The 14,184-nt window shown below is 43.6% G+C and overlaps 1 protein-coding gene across 4 annotated transcripts in view; it reads left to right on the top strand.

Annotated features, from left to right (window-relative positions):
- Nucleotides 1-14,184, top strand: part of LOC100953121 (dimethylaniline monooxygenase [N-oxide-forming] 4) — a 24,546-nt gene that overhangs the window by 4,836 nt on the left and 5,526 nt on the right. For 3 of the 4 annotated variants that reach the window (XM_023510840.1, XM_023510841.1, XM_023510842.1), the window contains 5 exons: nt 271-410; nt 3,467-3,655; nt 4,535-4,697; nt 11,370-11,512; nt 13,393-13,589. In XM_023510840.1, the coding sequence (XP_023366608.1) occupies nt 279-410; nt 3,467-3,655; nt 4,535-4,697; nt 11,370-11,512; nt 13,393-13,589 (824 nt within the window). In that variant the 5' untranslated portion in view covers nt 271-278. Of the gene's footprint in view, nt 1-270; nt 411-3,466; nt 3,656-4,534; nt 4,698-11,369; nt 11,513-13,392; nt 13,590-14,184 lie in introns of those variants that run through there. The other variant, XM_023510843.1, reaches the window with a different exon arrangement.

Below are 14,184 nucleotides of genomic sequence, written 5' to 3'. Positions count from 1 at the left end.
CCCAGCTATTTTTTGGTTGCAGCTGTCATTGTTGTTTGGTGGGCCCAGGCTGGATTTGAACCCGCCACCTTAGGTGTACGTGACTGGCGCCTTAGCCACTTGAGCCACAGGCGCCGAGCCAGAGCCTGCATTTTTAACCAGAACATGATTCTGCCTCCATTCAAAGATGAAAGAAGTACATTGATGTCACTATAAAAATTGAGTCCCATGAGAAGGGCTCCCTTCCAACTTTGTCACATAAAACATCTCTACTTGCCCTTCTTCTATCAGGGTATACCATGGCCAAGAGAGTTGCAGTGATTGGAGCTGGTGTCAGTGGCCTATCCTCCATCAAATGCTGCTTGGATGAGGACCTGGAGCCCACCTGCTTTGAGAGAAGTAATGACATCGGAGGACTATGGAAGTTTACTGTGCGTGGCTCACATCCTCCCATCTCCATCAGGCATAACTTGGCCATATGCTGTGTCTCTGCTCAGACGTGGTGGCTTCAGCCTGCTTTGGTGATTGAGTAAGGCAGCAGGCTCACTGCAACAGCACAACAAGTGCGTGGTGCAGTGCTGAGCACCATGCAAAACGTAGTCTTGGCAGGGAGGAACCTTGAGAATAGGCGGGATAGGGCCAGGGAGTTGGAAGAGAGAGGAGGAAAGAATAAGTCTGATAGGCAAAAAGAGTATTGGAAGTTGGTGATGGTTTCTGGACCGTGGGCATTTAAGACCAAGTAGCAGAGTGTCACATCGGGTAAACTGAAGGCACTGGTGACCATGGAGCAGAATACCCTCCAGGGAGGATGGAAATTGGCATCAGGGAATGGAGCCCCAGCCCCCTGGCATTGATCAGGTCTTTGGGAAGCGAACGGGCAAGCATGAGGTAGGGCCCCAGACCTTGGCAGTAGCTTTTATGTTAGCAGAATAGAAAGAACCTAGGCCCTGGCTGATCCTTCTTAGAAATAGAATATGCAGCCTAGGAGGCTACACCCAGGGCCAGGCCAGCTGTTAGGAGACTTAAGCATCAGAAACAGGGGATCTAAGTGGTTGAATACCACTGGTTACTGGGAGTGGTTAGTCCTGGTTACTGGGAGTAGCAGAGTATTCCGGCAGGGACAAAGGATCTGCCCCAGGATGAGGTAAAATGAGGTGTCAGAAGCTGGGAGCCAGGCAGGCCCAAGCACTAAATCCTGCAGAGGGTGGGAAGAACAACATCCATCCAATGCATGTGAATGAGGGAAGGCTTCATGCAAGAGGTGGCATTTGCTGGGGCTTTAAGGAGAATAAGCCAATGTATGTAAGCAGGAGTGGTCACAACCCTAGTGTACTAGAAGGGGAAAGCAACTTTGTCTAGTACGCTGGGAGTCTCAGCAGGCCAACGATATCAGTGTGAAAAGTACTGGGTCTGGTTTGCCTTCCTTCTAGTGTTTGACACCACTGTTGGTTTGGTTTCCTTCTCCTATTCTAAAGGAATACAGATTCATTTTAGAAATATTGAGTTAAACAAAGGGAAAAATAACAGGTTAAATATAGTTAGAATACTCACTCAGTACTATTCAATTTTCAATGTAATTTCTTCCACTCATAAACAGGGTGTCCATAAAGTTTAAATTTTATCACAATCTATATAACAGCCCCTCAAGATCTGTGTAGGATTGGGTCCAGGAATCCCTTCCCACCCCCAGCAGATACCAAAATCCATGAGCACTCAGGTCTCTTATATGAAATGGTTATGTAAAACATAATGTACGCAAACTCTCCTGTATACTTTAAATCATCTTTAGATTACTTATAATAGCTAATATAAAACAATTATTATATAGTTGTTATACTATAAAGTTTAGGGAATAATAAAAATTAAAGAAAAGTCTGGGCTCGGTGCCTGTGGCTCAAGCGGCTAAGGCGCCAGCCACATACACCTAAGGTGGCGGGTTCGAATCCCCAGCCCGGGCCTGCCAAACAATGATGGCTGCAACCAAAAAAAAATGGCCAGGCATTGTGGCGGGTGCCTGTGGTCCCAGCTACTTGGGAGGCGGAGGCAGGAGACTCGCTTGAGCCCAGGAGTTGGAGGTTGCTGTGAGCGTGATGCCATGGCACTCTCCCAGGGGGATAGCTTGAGGCTCCGTCTCAAAAAAAAAAAAAGAAAAGAAAAGTCTGTACAAGTTCAATAGAGATGGAAATATCCATTTTTTACTCCAAATACTTTCAATCCTTGGTTGGTTGAATCCATAAAGAACCCACAGATTCTGTACTACTTTTTTCAAAAATATTATATTGGCTCAGTGCCCATAGCACAGTGGTTATGGCACCAGCCACATACACCAAGGCTGGCGGGTTCGAAGCCGGCCTGGGTTTGAACAATGACAACTGTGACAAAAAATAGCCAGGCACTGTAGCAGGCACCTGTAGTCCCAGCTACTTGGGAGGCTGAGGCAAGAGAATCACTTACGCTCAAGAGTTTGAGGTTGCTGTGAGCTGTGACACCACAGCACTCTACTAAGGGTGACAAAGTGAAACTCTGTCTCCAAAAAAAAAATTATTATATTAATTTTCATGCATTCAACAAGTCCTTATCATGTCCTTCTGCTAGGACACAATGGAGAACAAGGTATAGGGGGCCCCTGCCCTCCTCACAGAGTAGTGGGGACCAGAAACAATGAACTGATAATTACAACAAAAACAATCCGTTCAGTGTTAGAAATACAGGGTCCAGTGGGGCCACATCAGTTACTTTAAGCCTCATGGAAGGCTTCCAAGTGACAGCTAAGAAAGACTTGAGGGAGAAAAGAAATCAGCCTCAGCCGTAAGATGTTCACTGGTGCCTTTAATACAGAGCTTTCTGTTTTGTTGTTTTGTTTGTGAGTGATGAAGCCCAAGATGACAAGTTGAGGAGTGTGTGAGAAAACTGAGGCCGCCAATATTTGGCAATTCTTTCATGAAGACTGCGATAGCACAAAGAGAGACAGAGCTGAAAGGGGACAGAGGTTGGGGAAGGGTGTTTTGTTTTAAAGTTAGAATCTTTTATATTTTAAGTGCTAATGGAAGGAGTTGATAAAGAGAGGGTGCCTGAGAATATAGAGAGACCAGAATGAGAAAAATCAGTAAGAGACTCCACAAAGAAAGCCAAAGAGGAGGATGTCCAGAGCATGAGCCGAGGGAGTGGCCATGGCAAGGGAAAGATGACCAAGACAGACCTCAGACCTTGCATTCAGGAACTTGCTTAAGGACAAAGCTAGCAATTTCATTAGCTTCTTTGTGGTTTGAGACAGCTATTGTATCTAACTATTCCAACCCCACCCATGAATTCTAATAATTACAGCAGGGACACCCAACGTTGAGGTTCCTGGAACTCTTTATAATTACAAATAGAATACTAACTGCCGTGACACCCCTCTCAGCTGGACTGGCATGAGCCTCCTTGATCTCTGTGCTCTTTCTGCTGTGTCCATCATTCTGTCCAGCTAACTATGCCTTCACCACAGGAATCTTCTAAAGATGGGATGACCCGGGTCTACAGATCATTAATAACAAATGTCTGCAAGGAAATGTCGTGTTACAGTGACTTCCCTTTCCGAGAAGATTATCCCAATTTCATGAGCCAAGAAAAATTTTGGAACTATCTCCAAGAATTTGCTGAGCACTTTGATCTCCTGAAATACATTCAATTTAAGGTACGATACTTGGAGTTATGGAAGGTTGATGAGTGGCGGCCTGTCTGTTCAGCAGTCTAAGGGACTGGGATGCACAAGTCAACATTTTCTTGATTTGATCTCTGTGCATAAATGAGGCAGATATTAAAGATTCTTCATGTCTGTCTGATGCTCATGTCTTATATAAATTGAGCATTAAAAGACTGAATTTCCTGATTTCTCCTCTGAATGCAAATTCTCATTCAGGATAAAATTTTAAAATATTTTTTAAAGGAAAGGAAAAAGAGTCTTGTTTATGGCCGAGTACAGTAGCTCATGCCTGTAATCCTAGCACTCTAGAGGCCAAGGGGAGTGGATTGTTTGAGCTCAGGAGTTGAAGACCAGCCTAAGTAAGAGTGAGACTCTGTTCTCGACTAAAGATAGAAAAATTAGCTGGCCATTGTGGCAGGTGCCTGTTATCCCAGAGGATCTCCTGAGCCCAGGAGTTGGAGGTTGCTATGAGCTCAGCTAACACCCTGGCACTCTAGCAGAGGGCAACAGAGTAACACTCTGTCTCAAAAAAAAAAAAAAAAGGAATCTTGTTTACGATGCAGAAATTATAGTGGGGCAAAACTCATTACCATAAAGTATTATAACTCATCTCATCTCTTTCTCACCAGGAATAAAAACTGTTTCTTCCTTTCAATGAACAGACTCAAATGTCTTGGGTCCAAGTCTCTATTATCACTTTCGACAGTTTGCACAAGTTACTTATGGTCTCTGAGGAGATGATACATCAGTATTGATAGACTCCTCATCATGGCATTTGGCCAACTTAAGTGGCAGACACAGTTACCACTCCAGTCACTGCCTGAGGGCTAATGTTGTTCCTCGAAGTGAATGTTTGTCTTTTGCTTTCAGACCACCGTGTGCAGCGTCACGAAGCACCCAGACTTCTCCAACACCGGTCAGTGGGATGTTGTCACCGAGACAGAGGGTAAGCAGGAGAGAGCTACTTTTGACGCTGTCATGGTTTGCACTGGGCATTTCCTGAATCCCCGTCTACCTTTGGAGTCCTTTTCTGGTGAGTCGTGTCTTCTTTCTTTCTCTTTTATTTTTTTCTTGTGCACATACGCCAGTCAGATTTAGCAGGTTAGCAGTGGAGAGCTGTATATACCAACTTCACTGATGCTCGTGTTAGCAAGTTAGGAGAACCCGCCACTACCTAACCAAACCTCGCCAGGCATTTTTCCCAGAGACCCTGCCTCCTCTCTGGGTTCCTCTTAAGTTACTTCTACCTAAGACCAGGCTTACTCTTCTGGGTTCTTCTGGAAGAAAAGTTATTGATTTGTAACTAGAACTATTTCCCTGTGATGATAAATGACTTCATATTCACTCTTAAAAATAGTACGTACAAAATTACTTTGAAAAGTAAAAGAACTATGTAGGCATCAGGTCCTAAGGATGTCCAACCTTTTTTTTTTTTTTCTGCTGCACATTGGAAAAAGAGTTGTCTTAGGCCACAGATTAAAAATACACAAACACTCATGAAAGATGATGAGCAAAAAAAGCCCCATGCATAATTTTCATGATATAAGCAAATAATCTGCATTCAGCCTACGACCTGCAGGTCAGACAGTCTTGGGAGCTTTATCATGTGTACTAATCCAAATTGAGTGATTGTGTAAGACTCTATCACGGAATAGAAAAAAACAAGCTTTGCTTTGGGTGTTGAATTACAAGCCATTTGAATCAAGACTGACCTATAATTCAAAAACTTAAGTTCTTTTCTCTAACCTGATGCTTTAGAAAGAAAGAAAGGGCGGCTCGGCGCCTGTGGCTCAAGCCAGCCACATACACCTAAGGTGGCAGGTTCCAATCCAGCCCGGGCCTGCCAAACAACAATAATGGCTGCAACCAAAAAATAGCCGGGCGCCGTGGCAGGTGCCTGTGGTCCCAGCAACTTGGAAGGCTGAGACAGGAGACTCGCTTGAGCCCAGGAGTTGGAGGTTGCTGTGAGCAGTGAAGCCATGACACTCTACCCAGGCCTTAGGCTCAGCTTTAGGCTCTGTCTCAAAAAATAACTTTAGGCTCTGTTTCAAAAAAAAAAAAAAAAGGGAAGGAAGGGGAGGAAGGGAGGAAGAAAGGAAGGAAGGAAGGAAGGTAGGAAAAAAAAAAATCAAAAACTTAAGCTGGGCGCAGTGGCACACACCTGTGATACCGGAATTTCTTCTTCAGTAGGTCCCTGGTTTCAGGGATTAAATGAACCCCGGACCACAGGTCAGTGTTAAGATAGGATTTTATTAGACAGAAAGGAATATGGAAACAGTAAAAAAGGCACCAGAGCCTCTGGCAAAGGGGAAGACCCACTTTGGAAATCTTTCTCATGTCCTTTGTGTATGGCAGCGGTTCTCAACCTGTGGGTCGCGACCCACAGGAACTGTGTTAAAGGGCTGTGGCTTTAGGAAAGTTGGAGAACCACTGATCTAGGGGTATATATTGTCTGGAGAATTACATTTTGGCTAGGATTTGGTAAGTTGAAAAATATCCTTTCAAAGTTGAATATAGTCCCTCCCCTGTGCTGGGGCAAGGTTATTAGGTCTTTGCAGTTTTTGTCTCAGGGAAGGGATTATGATATGTATTCCCTACTTAAAGTAGAACCACCCAAAAAACCATCTCAGCCTGCTTTGTTCATGATCTTGTTAGAGCCCAGAGGGTGTGTCCTAGAAAAGTCAGCCTGTTTATGCCTGGAAATGGAGGTCTGATTTCTGAGCTCGCCTAGGCCTAGAGAATGAGGAAATCCCTGTCCAGCCCTGAATGGTGCAGTCCTGTGCCACCTGTAGTCCCCAATACTTGAGTGGCTGAGATGGGAGGGTCTCTTGAGCCCAAGAGTTTAAGGGCTGACCTGGGCAACTTAGTGAGACCCTATCTCAAAAAGGAAAAATACAAAAAATAAGACTTCAAGGAAGTAAGAGTATAAGAAAACTTGACAGATTTTTTTTTAAAGAAACAAACTGGAAGTTATGCATGCAAAGGAATATATTCACTCCTCAAAATAGTCAACACAATAATAATCCATATACCTCTTACACCAGGGCTATCCACAAAAAGCCGTTTTAGAAATTTCCTTTTGGGCTCGGCACCTGTGGCTCAAGTGGCTAAGGCGCCAGCCACATACACCTAAGGTGGCGGGTTCGAATCCAGCCCTGGCCCACCAAATAACAGTGATGGCTGCAACCAAAAAACAGCCAGGTGTTGTGGCGGGCGCCTGTGGTCCCAGCTACTTGGGAGGCAGAGTTAGGAGACTCGCTTGAGCCCAGGAGTTAGAGGTTGCTGTGAGCTGTGCTGCCACGGCACTATACCCGGGGGGACAGCTTGAGGCTCTGTCTCAAAAAGGAAAAAAAAAAAAAAGAAATTTCCTTTTGGTTCAGCACCCATAGCACAGTGGTTATGGCACCAGCCACATGCACCAAGGGTGAGAGGTTCAAATCCGGACTGGACCAGCTAAACAACAATGACAACTGCAACAACAACAACAAAAAAAAATAGTTGGGAATTGTGCTGGGTACCTGTAGTCCCAGCTACTTGGGAGGCTGAGGCAAGAGAATCCCTTAAGCCCAAGAGTTGGAAGTTGCTGTGAGCTGTGATACCACAGCACTCTACTGAGGGCGACATGGTGAGACTCTGTCTCAAAAGAAAAAGGAAATTTCCTTTTGGAAATGCTTTAGGCTCTTACAACATATTCCTTTTAATATTAGTATATTTATTTGTACTTCACAACCTCTACTTTTTGAGGTGAAAATTAACTATTTAGGAAGCTAAAAGCTATTCAAATTCAGATGAGGGGAATAAAATTGCTCAAATGAGGATTATCAAAATGTAGCAAAGCTACTCTTCTGTCATGTAAGCGTATCAGCGGCCCTAAAGGCAATTGATTGGCTCGGTGCCTGTGGCTCAAGTGGCGAAGGCACCAGCCACATACACCTAAGGTGGTGGGTTTGAATCCAGCCTGGGCCACCAAACAACAATGACTGCTGCAACCAAAAAAAAAATAAAAATAAAAACCAACCAGGCATTGTGGCAGGCGCTTGTGGTCCCAGCTACTTGAGAGGCTGAGGCAAGAGCTTGAGCCTAGGAGTTAGAGGTTGCTGTGAGCTGTGATGCTACGGCACTCTACCCAGGGGGACAGCTTGAGGCTCTGTCTCAAAATAAATAAATAAAATAAAAATAAAGGCAATTGATTAAGTGAGGCTTTGGAATCCCTTTGAAGAACTGGAAGACCATTTAAGGAAGGAAAACTGTGAAAAATAAAACTTTCAGGCAGGGCGCAGTGGCTCAGGCCAGGGCAGGTGGATTGCCCTGAGCTCAGGAGTTCAAGACCAGCCTGAGAGCATAGCGAAACTCTGTCTCAAAAAAAATGCAGTTACAGAGAACCTATCATTTGCAAGGCAGTCTGTTAGGTAATGTGAAAGATACAAACTCTATGAGCTCAAGTTGAACCCTCAACTCATTCCCCCCAAAAACCTCAGCAAATGCATTGATGTATATTCTGAATGCATTTGATGTATATTGTTCTGAGTTCTTAGAACCCTCTAAGTGATCCCCTTTTCCAATTCTAACCATCCTTCAAATTTCTTCCTTTAAAAGAAAAAAAGTCACCTCCTCCAGAACATCTTCCTGGCTGAGCCCAGGCTGGATGCTGCACTGGGGCTGACATAACCCTGCCTCTCTAAAGGCAGTGTAGTGTCAGCGCCCGACTGCTGAGCTCTGGAGTCAGACACGTTGAGTGCCCATATGGACAAGTTTCTTAGTCTCCCAGCCTCAACCTCAGCTTTGGTAAAACCATAAAAATATGGCCATGATCACACCACTTCCCGGCAGCCTGGGCGGCACACCAAGACCGTGTCTCTGGCTGGGTGGTGGGGATACATCCACCTATGAGACTGAGGTGAGGTTAAAATTAGTTAATCTGTATAAAGCTCTAACAGAGCATAGGGGATTTGCATAACAAGGCCTAAAAAAATGTTAGCTATTGTCTGTTCACTTAACTCTCTCCCCTACCAGAGGGCAAATTCCTTGAAGATAGAGACTGCCTCTTATCCTCACATTCCTTAGACATAACACAGCACTTGGAGTATACAGTGTTTAAAGGGGAGGCTGTGGAAGGTACCGTCATTAGCTAACTGCATTTCATCCTTTAATACCCCTGCAGGCCTGGTCTGTGGGACTTGTGGGTGAAATGAAGTCCCAGGCAGTTTCCACTTCATGCCCCATACACTCCAAGAGTCAACGTCAGTGTGGTCTCCTTGATCGCCTCACACCTGGCTCCGTGGCAACATCACAGAAAGTGCCACAGCACTGTAAAAATTATTCAGGAAATTGTCCAACTTCCAACTCCCAGCAACTGCAACTGCAACCATTTTAATTATTTAATGGTTTTAAAAATTTATTTGTATTCATTATTTTGGGGTTTTTTAGAGGTGGGGGTTCTCACTTTGTCACCCAGGCTGGAGAACAACAGCACAAACATAGCCCACTGCAGCCTCCAACTTCCTGAGCTAAAGTGATCCTCCCACATCAGCCTCTGGAGTCTGGGACTACAGGTGTGCACCACCGTGCCAGCTAACTTCAACAATTTTAGACCTCCAAAGTAGGTGTGAGGCTAAGAACTGCAAAACTGGCCTGCATACACATTCTCTGCAAATTCAGCATAGTTAGGTGCAGTCACATACCAATAGGGGTGTCAGGGACAGGTGGTTTGTTTGTACATGTTCTGTTCTCCTGCTTAAATAGAGGTACAAAACAATCCCTCGGTGGGGTTGGTCCCCTTATTGGTATGCAACTGTTTAAAGATTCACTTGCAATGCAATAGCTATTATTTTCCTACCATTGGGGGCCTCCACAGGCAGAGAATCCGATTAAAACATTTTGTTATATATTGTAGCTGTTTGAATAAATGTTACAGAGTAAATGAATAAATCAATGACTGAATACTAGGAGAGTGATATACTCTAGAAGACAGTTTAATCTTTATACAGTAAAGCTTCAGAAGCACTTGAAGCATTGGGGTGGGAGTTTGTCTGGTCGTCTCATCTGCTAAGCTTTATCTTTCTGATTCTGGCTCGGCACCCATAGCCGTGGTTATGGTGCCAGCCACATACACCCAGGCTGGCGGGTTTGAACCCGGCCCAGGCCTGCTAAACAACAAATGACAACTGCAACCAAAAAATAGCCAGGCATTGTGGTGGGCACCTGTAGCTACAGCTACTTGGGAGGCTGAGGCAAAAGAATCGCTTAAGCCCAAGAGTCTGAGGTTTGAGGTTGCTGTGAGCTGTGACACCATGCACTCTACCGAGGGCAGTGTAGTGACACTCTGAGTGTAGTGACACTGTCTCAAAAAATATATATATATATATATATACACACATATGTATAAAAAAGTATATATAAATCCTTCTAATTTTTTCACAATGCTTCGTCTCACCTGTCCCTGGCCTCATCACCATTGTGTCCCGTCACCTCTCATAATTTCTGTTGCTGCTGCTTCCACTGTGAACACCCCTACTTACGCTGCTGCTACTATTCTCAGTGCATGTGAATCCATGGCTGACATTAGCCAAGGGGATAATTACCAAAAATAAACCAAAAGGAAAATATTTGGTAGCCTTTCACACACATGTGTATATAAATAGCATAATAGCTACATTTCTATTGAAAGAGTGCTGGGGCTTCATGAAAGGTTATCAGAAACAAGCATAACATAAGAATAAAGTACAAATAAGCATGTATTGTAACAAAGCATTAAACATATAGTACAGCATAAAGTATTGGTAACATGAGCTAAAATCAAACAGTTGTGATTTTTTTTTTTTTTTTGAGATAGAGTCTCACTTTATTGCCCTTGGTAGAGTGCCGTGGCGTCACACAGCTCACAGCAACCTCCAACTCCTGGGCTTAGCCAATTCTCTTGCCTCAGTCTCCAGAGTAGCTGGGCCTACAGGTGCTTGCCACAACACTAGGCTATTTTTTTGTTGCAGTTTGGCTAGGGCTGGGTTTGAACCTGCCACCCTCAGTATATGGGGCCGGCGCCCTACTCACTGAGCCACAGGCACCGCTCACAGTTGTGATTTCTTACAAAAAGCACTTGCCAAGGAATTTCTTCTATGAAAATTTTTAACTGAATTAAAATTCAATTTGTAAACATACTACATATACACAAATCACATTCTAATGTGATATCTATTGGGTAAAATGTCTGCAACTTACCTTTTGTTTTGTTTGGAGATGTTTATTCAGTATCCAAAGCAAGATGTCAAGTAAGTATTTCGATATGAGCATAGTGGTCTGGGAGAAATCCCAACTGGATACAGGGCTTAATGGGAATGGCTACGATGACACAGAGCTAGAAACAATCCACCTCTTGCCCAGGATGTTCAGGTTAATACATAAGATGCTTCTTATTACTTGTCTTCAGTAAGTTTGATCTCCCAAGTAATTGCTTTCAAAGGGAACACTCACGTGGAATAGAAGATCACTTATGTCTTTAGCAAGGTGAGTTACACTGAATCTACATCTGGCCTGACAACATCCCAGAGGAGAAGGAAGTTATAGGCTTGTTCTGCCTTCTGAAAGTACTGGTGGGAGTAAAGGGCTGCCGTATTTCTGGGACTTCCCTTTTCCCACAGACCCCATCCCTGCATACTGGAAAATTATGGCTTCAGATATTTCGGATTTTCTGATCCTTCCCTCCCCTCAGGAATCCATAAGTTCAAAGGCCAGATTCTGCACAGTCAAGAGTACAAGACCCCAGAAGGCTTTCAAGGCAAACGCGTCTTGGTGATCGGTCTTGGGAACACGGGAGGAGACGTTGCTGTGGAGCTCAGCCGAACAGCAGCTGAGGTACGCCACTCTGTGTCATTGTTTATGGTGGCAGGGGAGAGGTATTCAAAACTAGAACACACTGGCCAATTGCTAAATTATGCAAAGTGTAAGGGGAAAAAAAATTCCCTGAGAATCCTTAAGGCCACCTGTGGACGTCCCTGAACTAGTTAAAAAGCCATGCTTTACAGAATTGAACCATTTCCAGAAAGGACCTAGGAAAATGTGTGGATGCCAGACCACTAGGCATTTTTCAGAAATGCTTCTTAAGGAACAGGACTAAATGGGCAAATTGCTTGGTCCAAATCAATTGTCTTTCCTTGAATGACTCTCTGTTTGCCATTTTGGCAAAAACCCTGTGTAAGAATAGAAAGGGGAGGCTGATTCTCCGAATGTCTCCAAATTTTCTATTAGTAGTCAGATTTGTACATCATTTTAAGATAAAAGCAGCTTTCACCTTGCCCAAGAAGTATACATAATAATTTTAGAATTTCCAATCTGAGATTCATAAATTAAAAATCTATTCTACTTTAGCATAAATTATAAGACAGTGATTAGTACCCTGATATTAATATGAAGTTTAAAAAGATAAGACAATGATTAGATCTGGTAAGACTAGATTTTTATTTAATTCAGTTAAAATTGTTTTCCTAAACTTCACTTTAAATTCTGCATTAGGCTCGGCGCCTATGGCTCAAGTGGCTAAGGCGCCAGCCGCATACACCTAAGGTGGCGGGTTCGAAACCAGCCCGGGCCCACCAAACAACAATGATGGCGGCAACCAAAAAATAGCTAGGCACTGTGGTGGGTGCCTGTGGTCCCAGCTATCTGGGATGCTGAGGCAGGAGACTCACTTGAGCCTAGGAGTTGGAGGTTGCTGTGAGCTGTGATACCACAGCACTCTACCCAGGGGGATAGCTTGAGGCTCTGTCTCAAAAAATAAAAAAAAAAAAAAATTCTGCATTATTGGGTGGGGCAAGATGGTTCATGCCCATAATCCTGGCACCCTGGGAGGGCAAGGCTGGTGGATTGTTTGAGTTCAAGAGTTCAAGACTAGCCTGAGCAAGAGCAAGGCCCCCATCGGTAGTAAAAAAAAAAATTAGAAAAACTAGTCAAGCATTGTGGAAGATGCCTATAGTTCTAGCTACTGGGAAGTTTGAGGCAAGAGGATCACATGAGCCCAAGAGTTTGAGGTTTCTGTGAGCTACAATGCCATGGCATTCCCAGGGCAACAGAGTGAGATTGTGCCCCAATAAACTAATTAACTAATTAATTAATTTGACATTACTTACATGTAAAAAAATTTCTGATTAATACCATATATCTACAAATATTAGAATTCTATGTTTATAATTCTAGACACATAATAAAAATACTTAACATATAAAGATTAGGTAAAATGAGTTTCAAGAAAAATGGCATATGAACAGACAGTCATATATATAGATTTGTGCATGAATTCACCAATCCTTTGTTTTGTTTTGTTTTCTTCTGCTTTTTTTGTGGTGGTGTTGTTCTGTTTTTGTGATAGAGTCTAACTTTGTCGCCCTGGATTGAGCACTGTAGCATCATAGTTCACAGGAACCTCAAACTCTTAGGCACAAGAGAGCCTCCTGCCTAAGCCTCCTGAGTAGCTGGGACTACAGGCATCCTCCACAATGCCCAGCTATTTTTAGAGACAGGATCTCACATTTGCTCAGGCTGGTCTTGAACTCCTGAGGTCAGGTAATCCACCCGCCTTGGCCTCCTAGATTGCTAGGATTACAGGTGTGAGCCACTGTGCCTGACCCAATCCTCTGTTGTTATAAGGCCAGAATGTTATAAGCCCATTTGAAAGACATTGAAGAAAAATACCACAAAGTGATGGACATGTATTTATCCTTCTTGCTTTACTTTTTTAGGTACTTCTCAGTACTAGAACTGGTACCTGGGTGCGCAGCCGCTCTTCACATGGGGGCTACCCTATTAATATGATGGATACAAGATACTATAATTTCATCAGACAAGTCCTGCCTTCATGTGTCCTCAACTGGATTGAAGAGAGGCAGATGAATAAGCAATTTAATCATGAGAATTACGGATTAAGTATTGTAAAGGGGTACTTAAATCTTTTTATTTAATATAAAAATTACTAAATCACAAGTGGTGCCCGTAGCACAGTGGTTATGGCACCAGGCACAGGCACCGAGGGTGGTGGGTTCGAACCTGGCCTGGGCCTGCTAAATAACGACAACTGCAATAACAAAAAAAATAGCTGGGCGTTGTGGTGGGTACCTGTAGTCTCAGCTACTTGGGAGGCTGAGGCAAGACAATCTCTTAAGCCCAAGAGTCTGAGGTTGCTGTGAGCTGTGACACCACCGCACTCTACTGAAGGTAACATAATGAGACTCTGTCTCAAAAAAAACATTACTAAATCAATATTTCTCATTCTATTTTATTGAGAATTTAAAGTGTTCAATAATTATAATGTTGCCTTTGTTTATCGTATTCCAAAATTATTTCCCTAAGGCAATGTTCATCAAGTCCCATAGCAGTTCTTGAAACAGGAGTGTTCTCTATCTGGTAACAAAACAGTAATTCATAAAACTAGAAATGATCCTTGAAAAATCAGAAAATTGGCTCAGCACCTGTGGCTCAAGTGGCAAAGGCGCCAGCCACATACACCTAAGGTGGTGGGTTCAAATCCAGCCCGG

Source organism: Otolemur garnettii, unplaced genomic scaffold (assembly GCF_000181295.1).
Source record: "Otolemur garnettii isolate 467f Iridium unplaced genomic scaffold, OtoGar3 scaffold00016, whole genome shotgun sequence".
NCBI lineage: Eukaryota > Metazoa > Chordata > Mammalia > Primates > Galagidae > Otolemur > Otolemur garnettii.
Note: the sequence above shows the minus strand (reverse complement) of the source record. Positions and strands in the feature narration are given on the sequence as shown.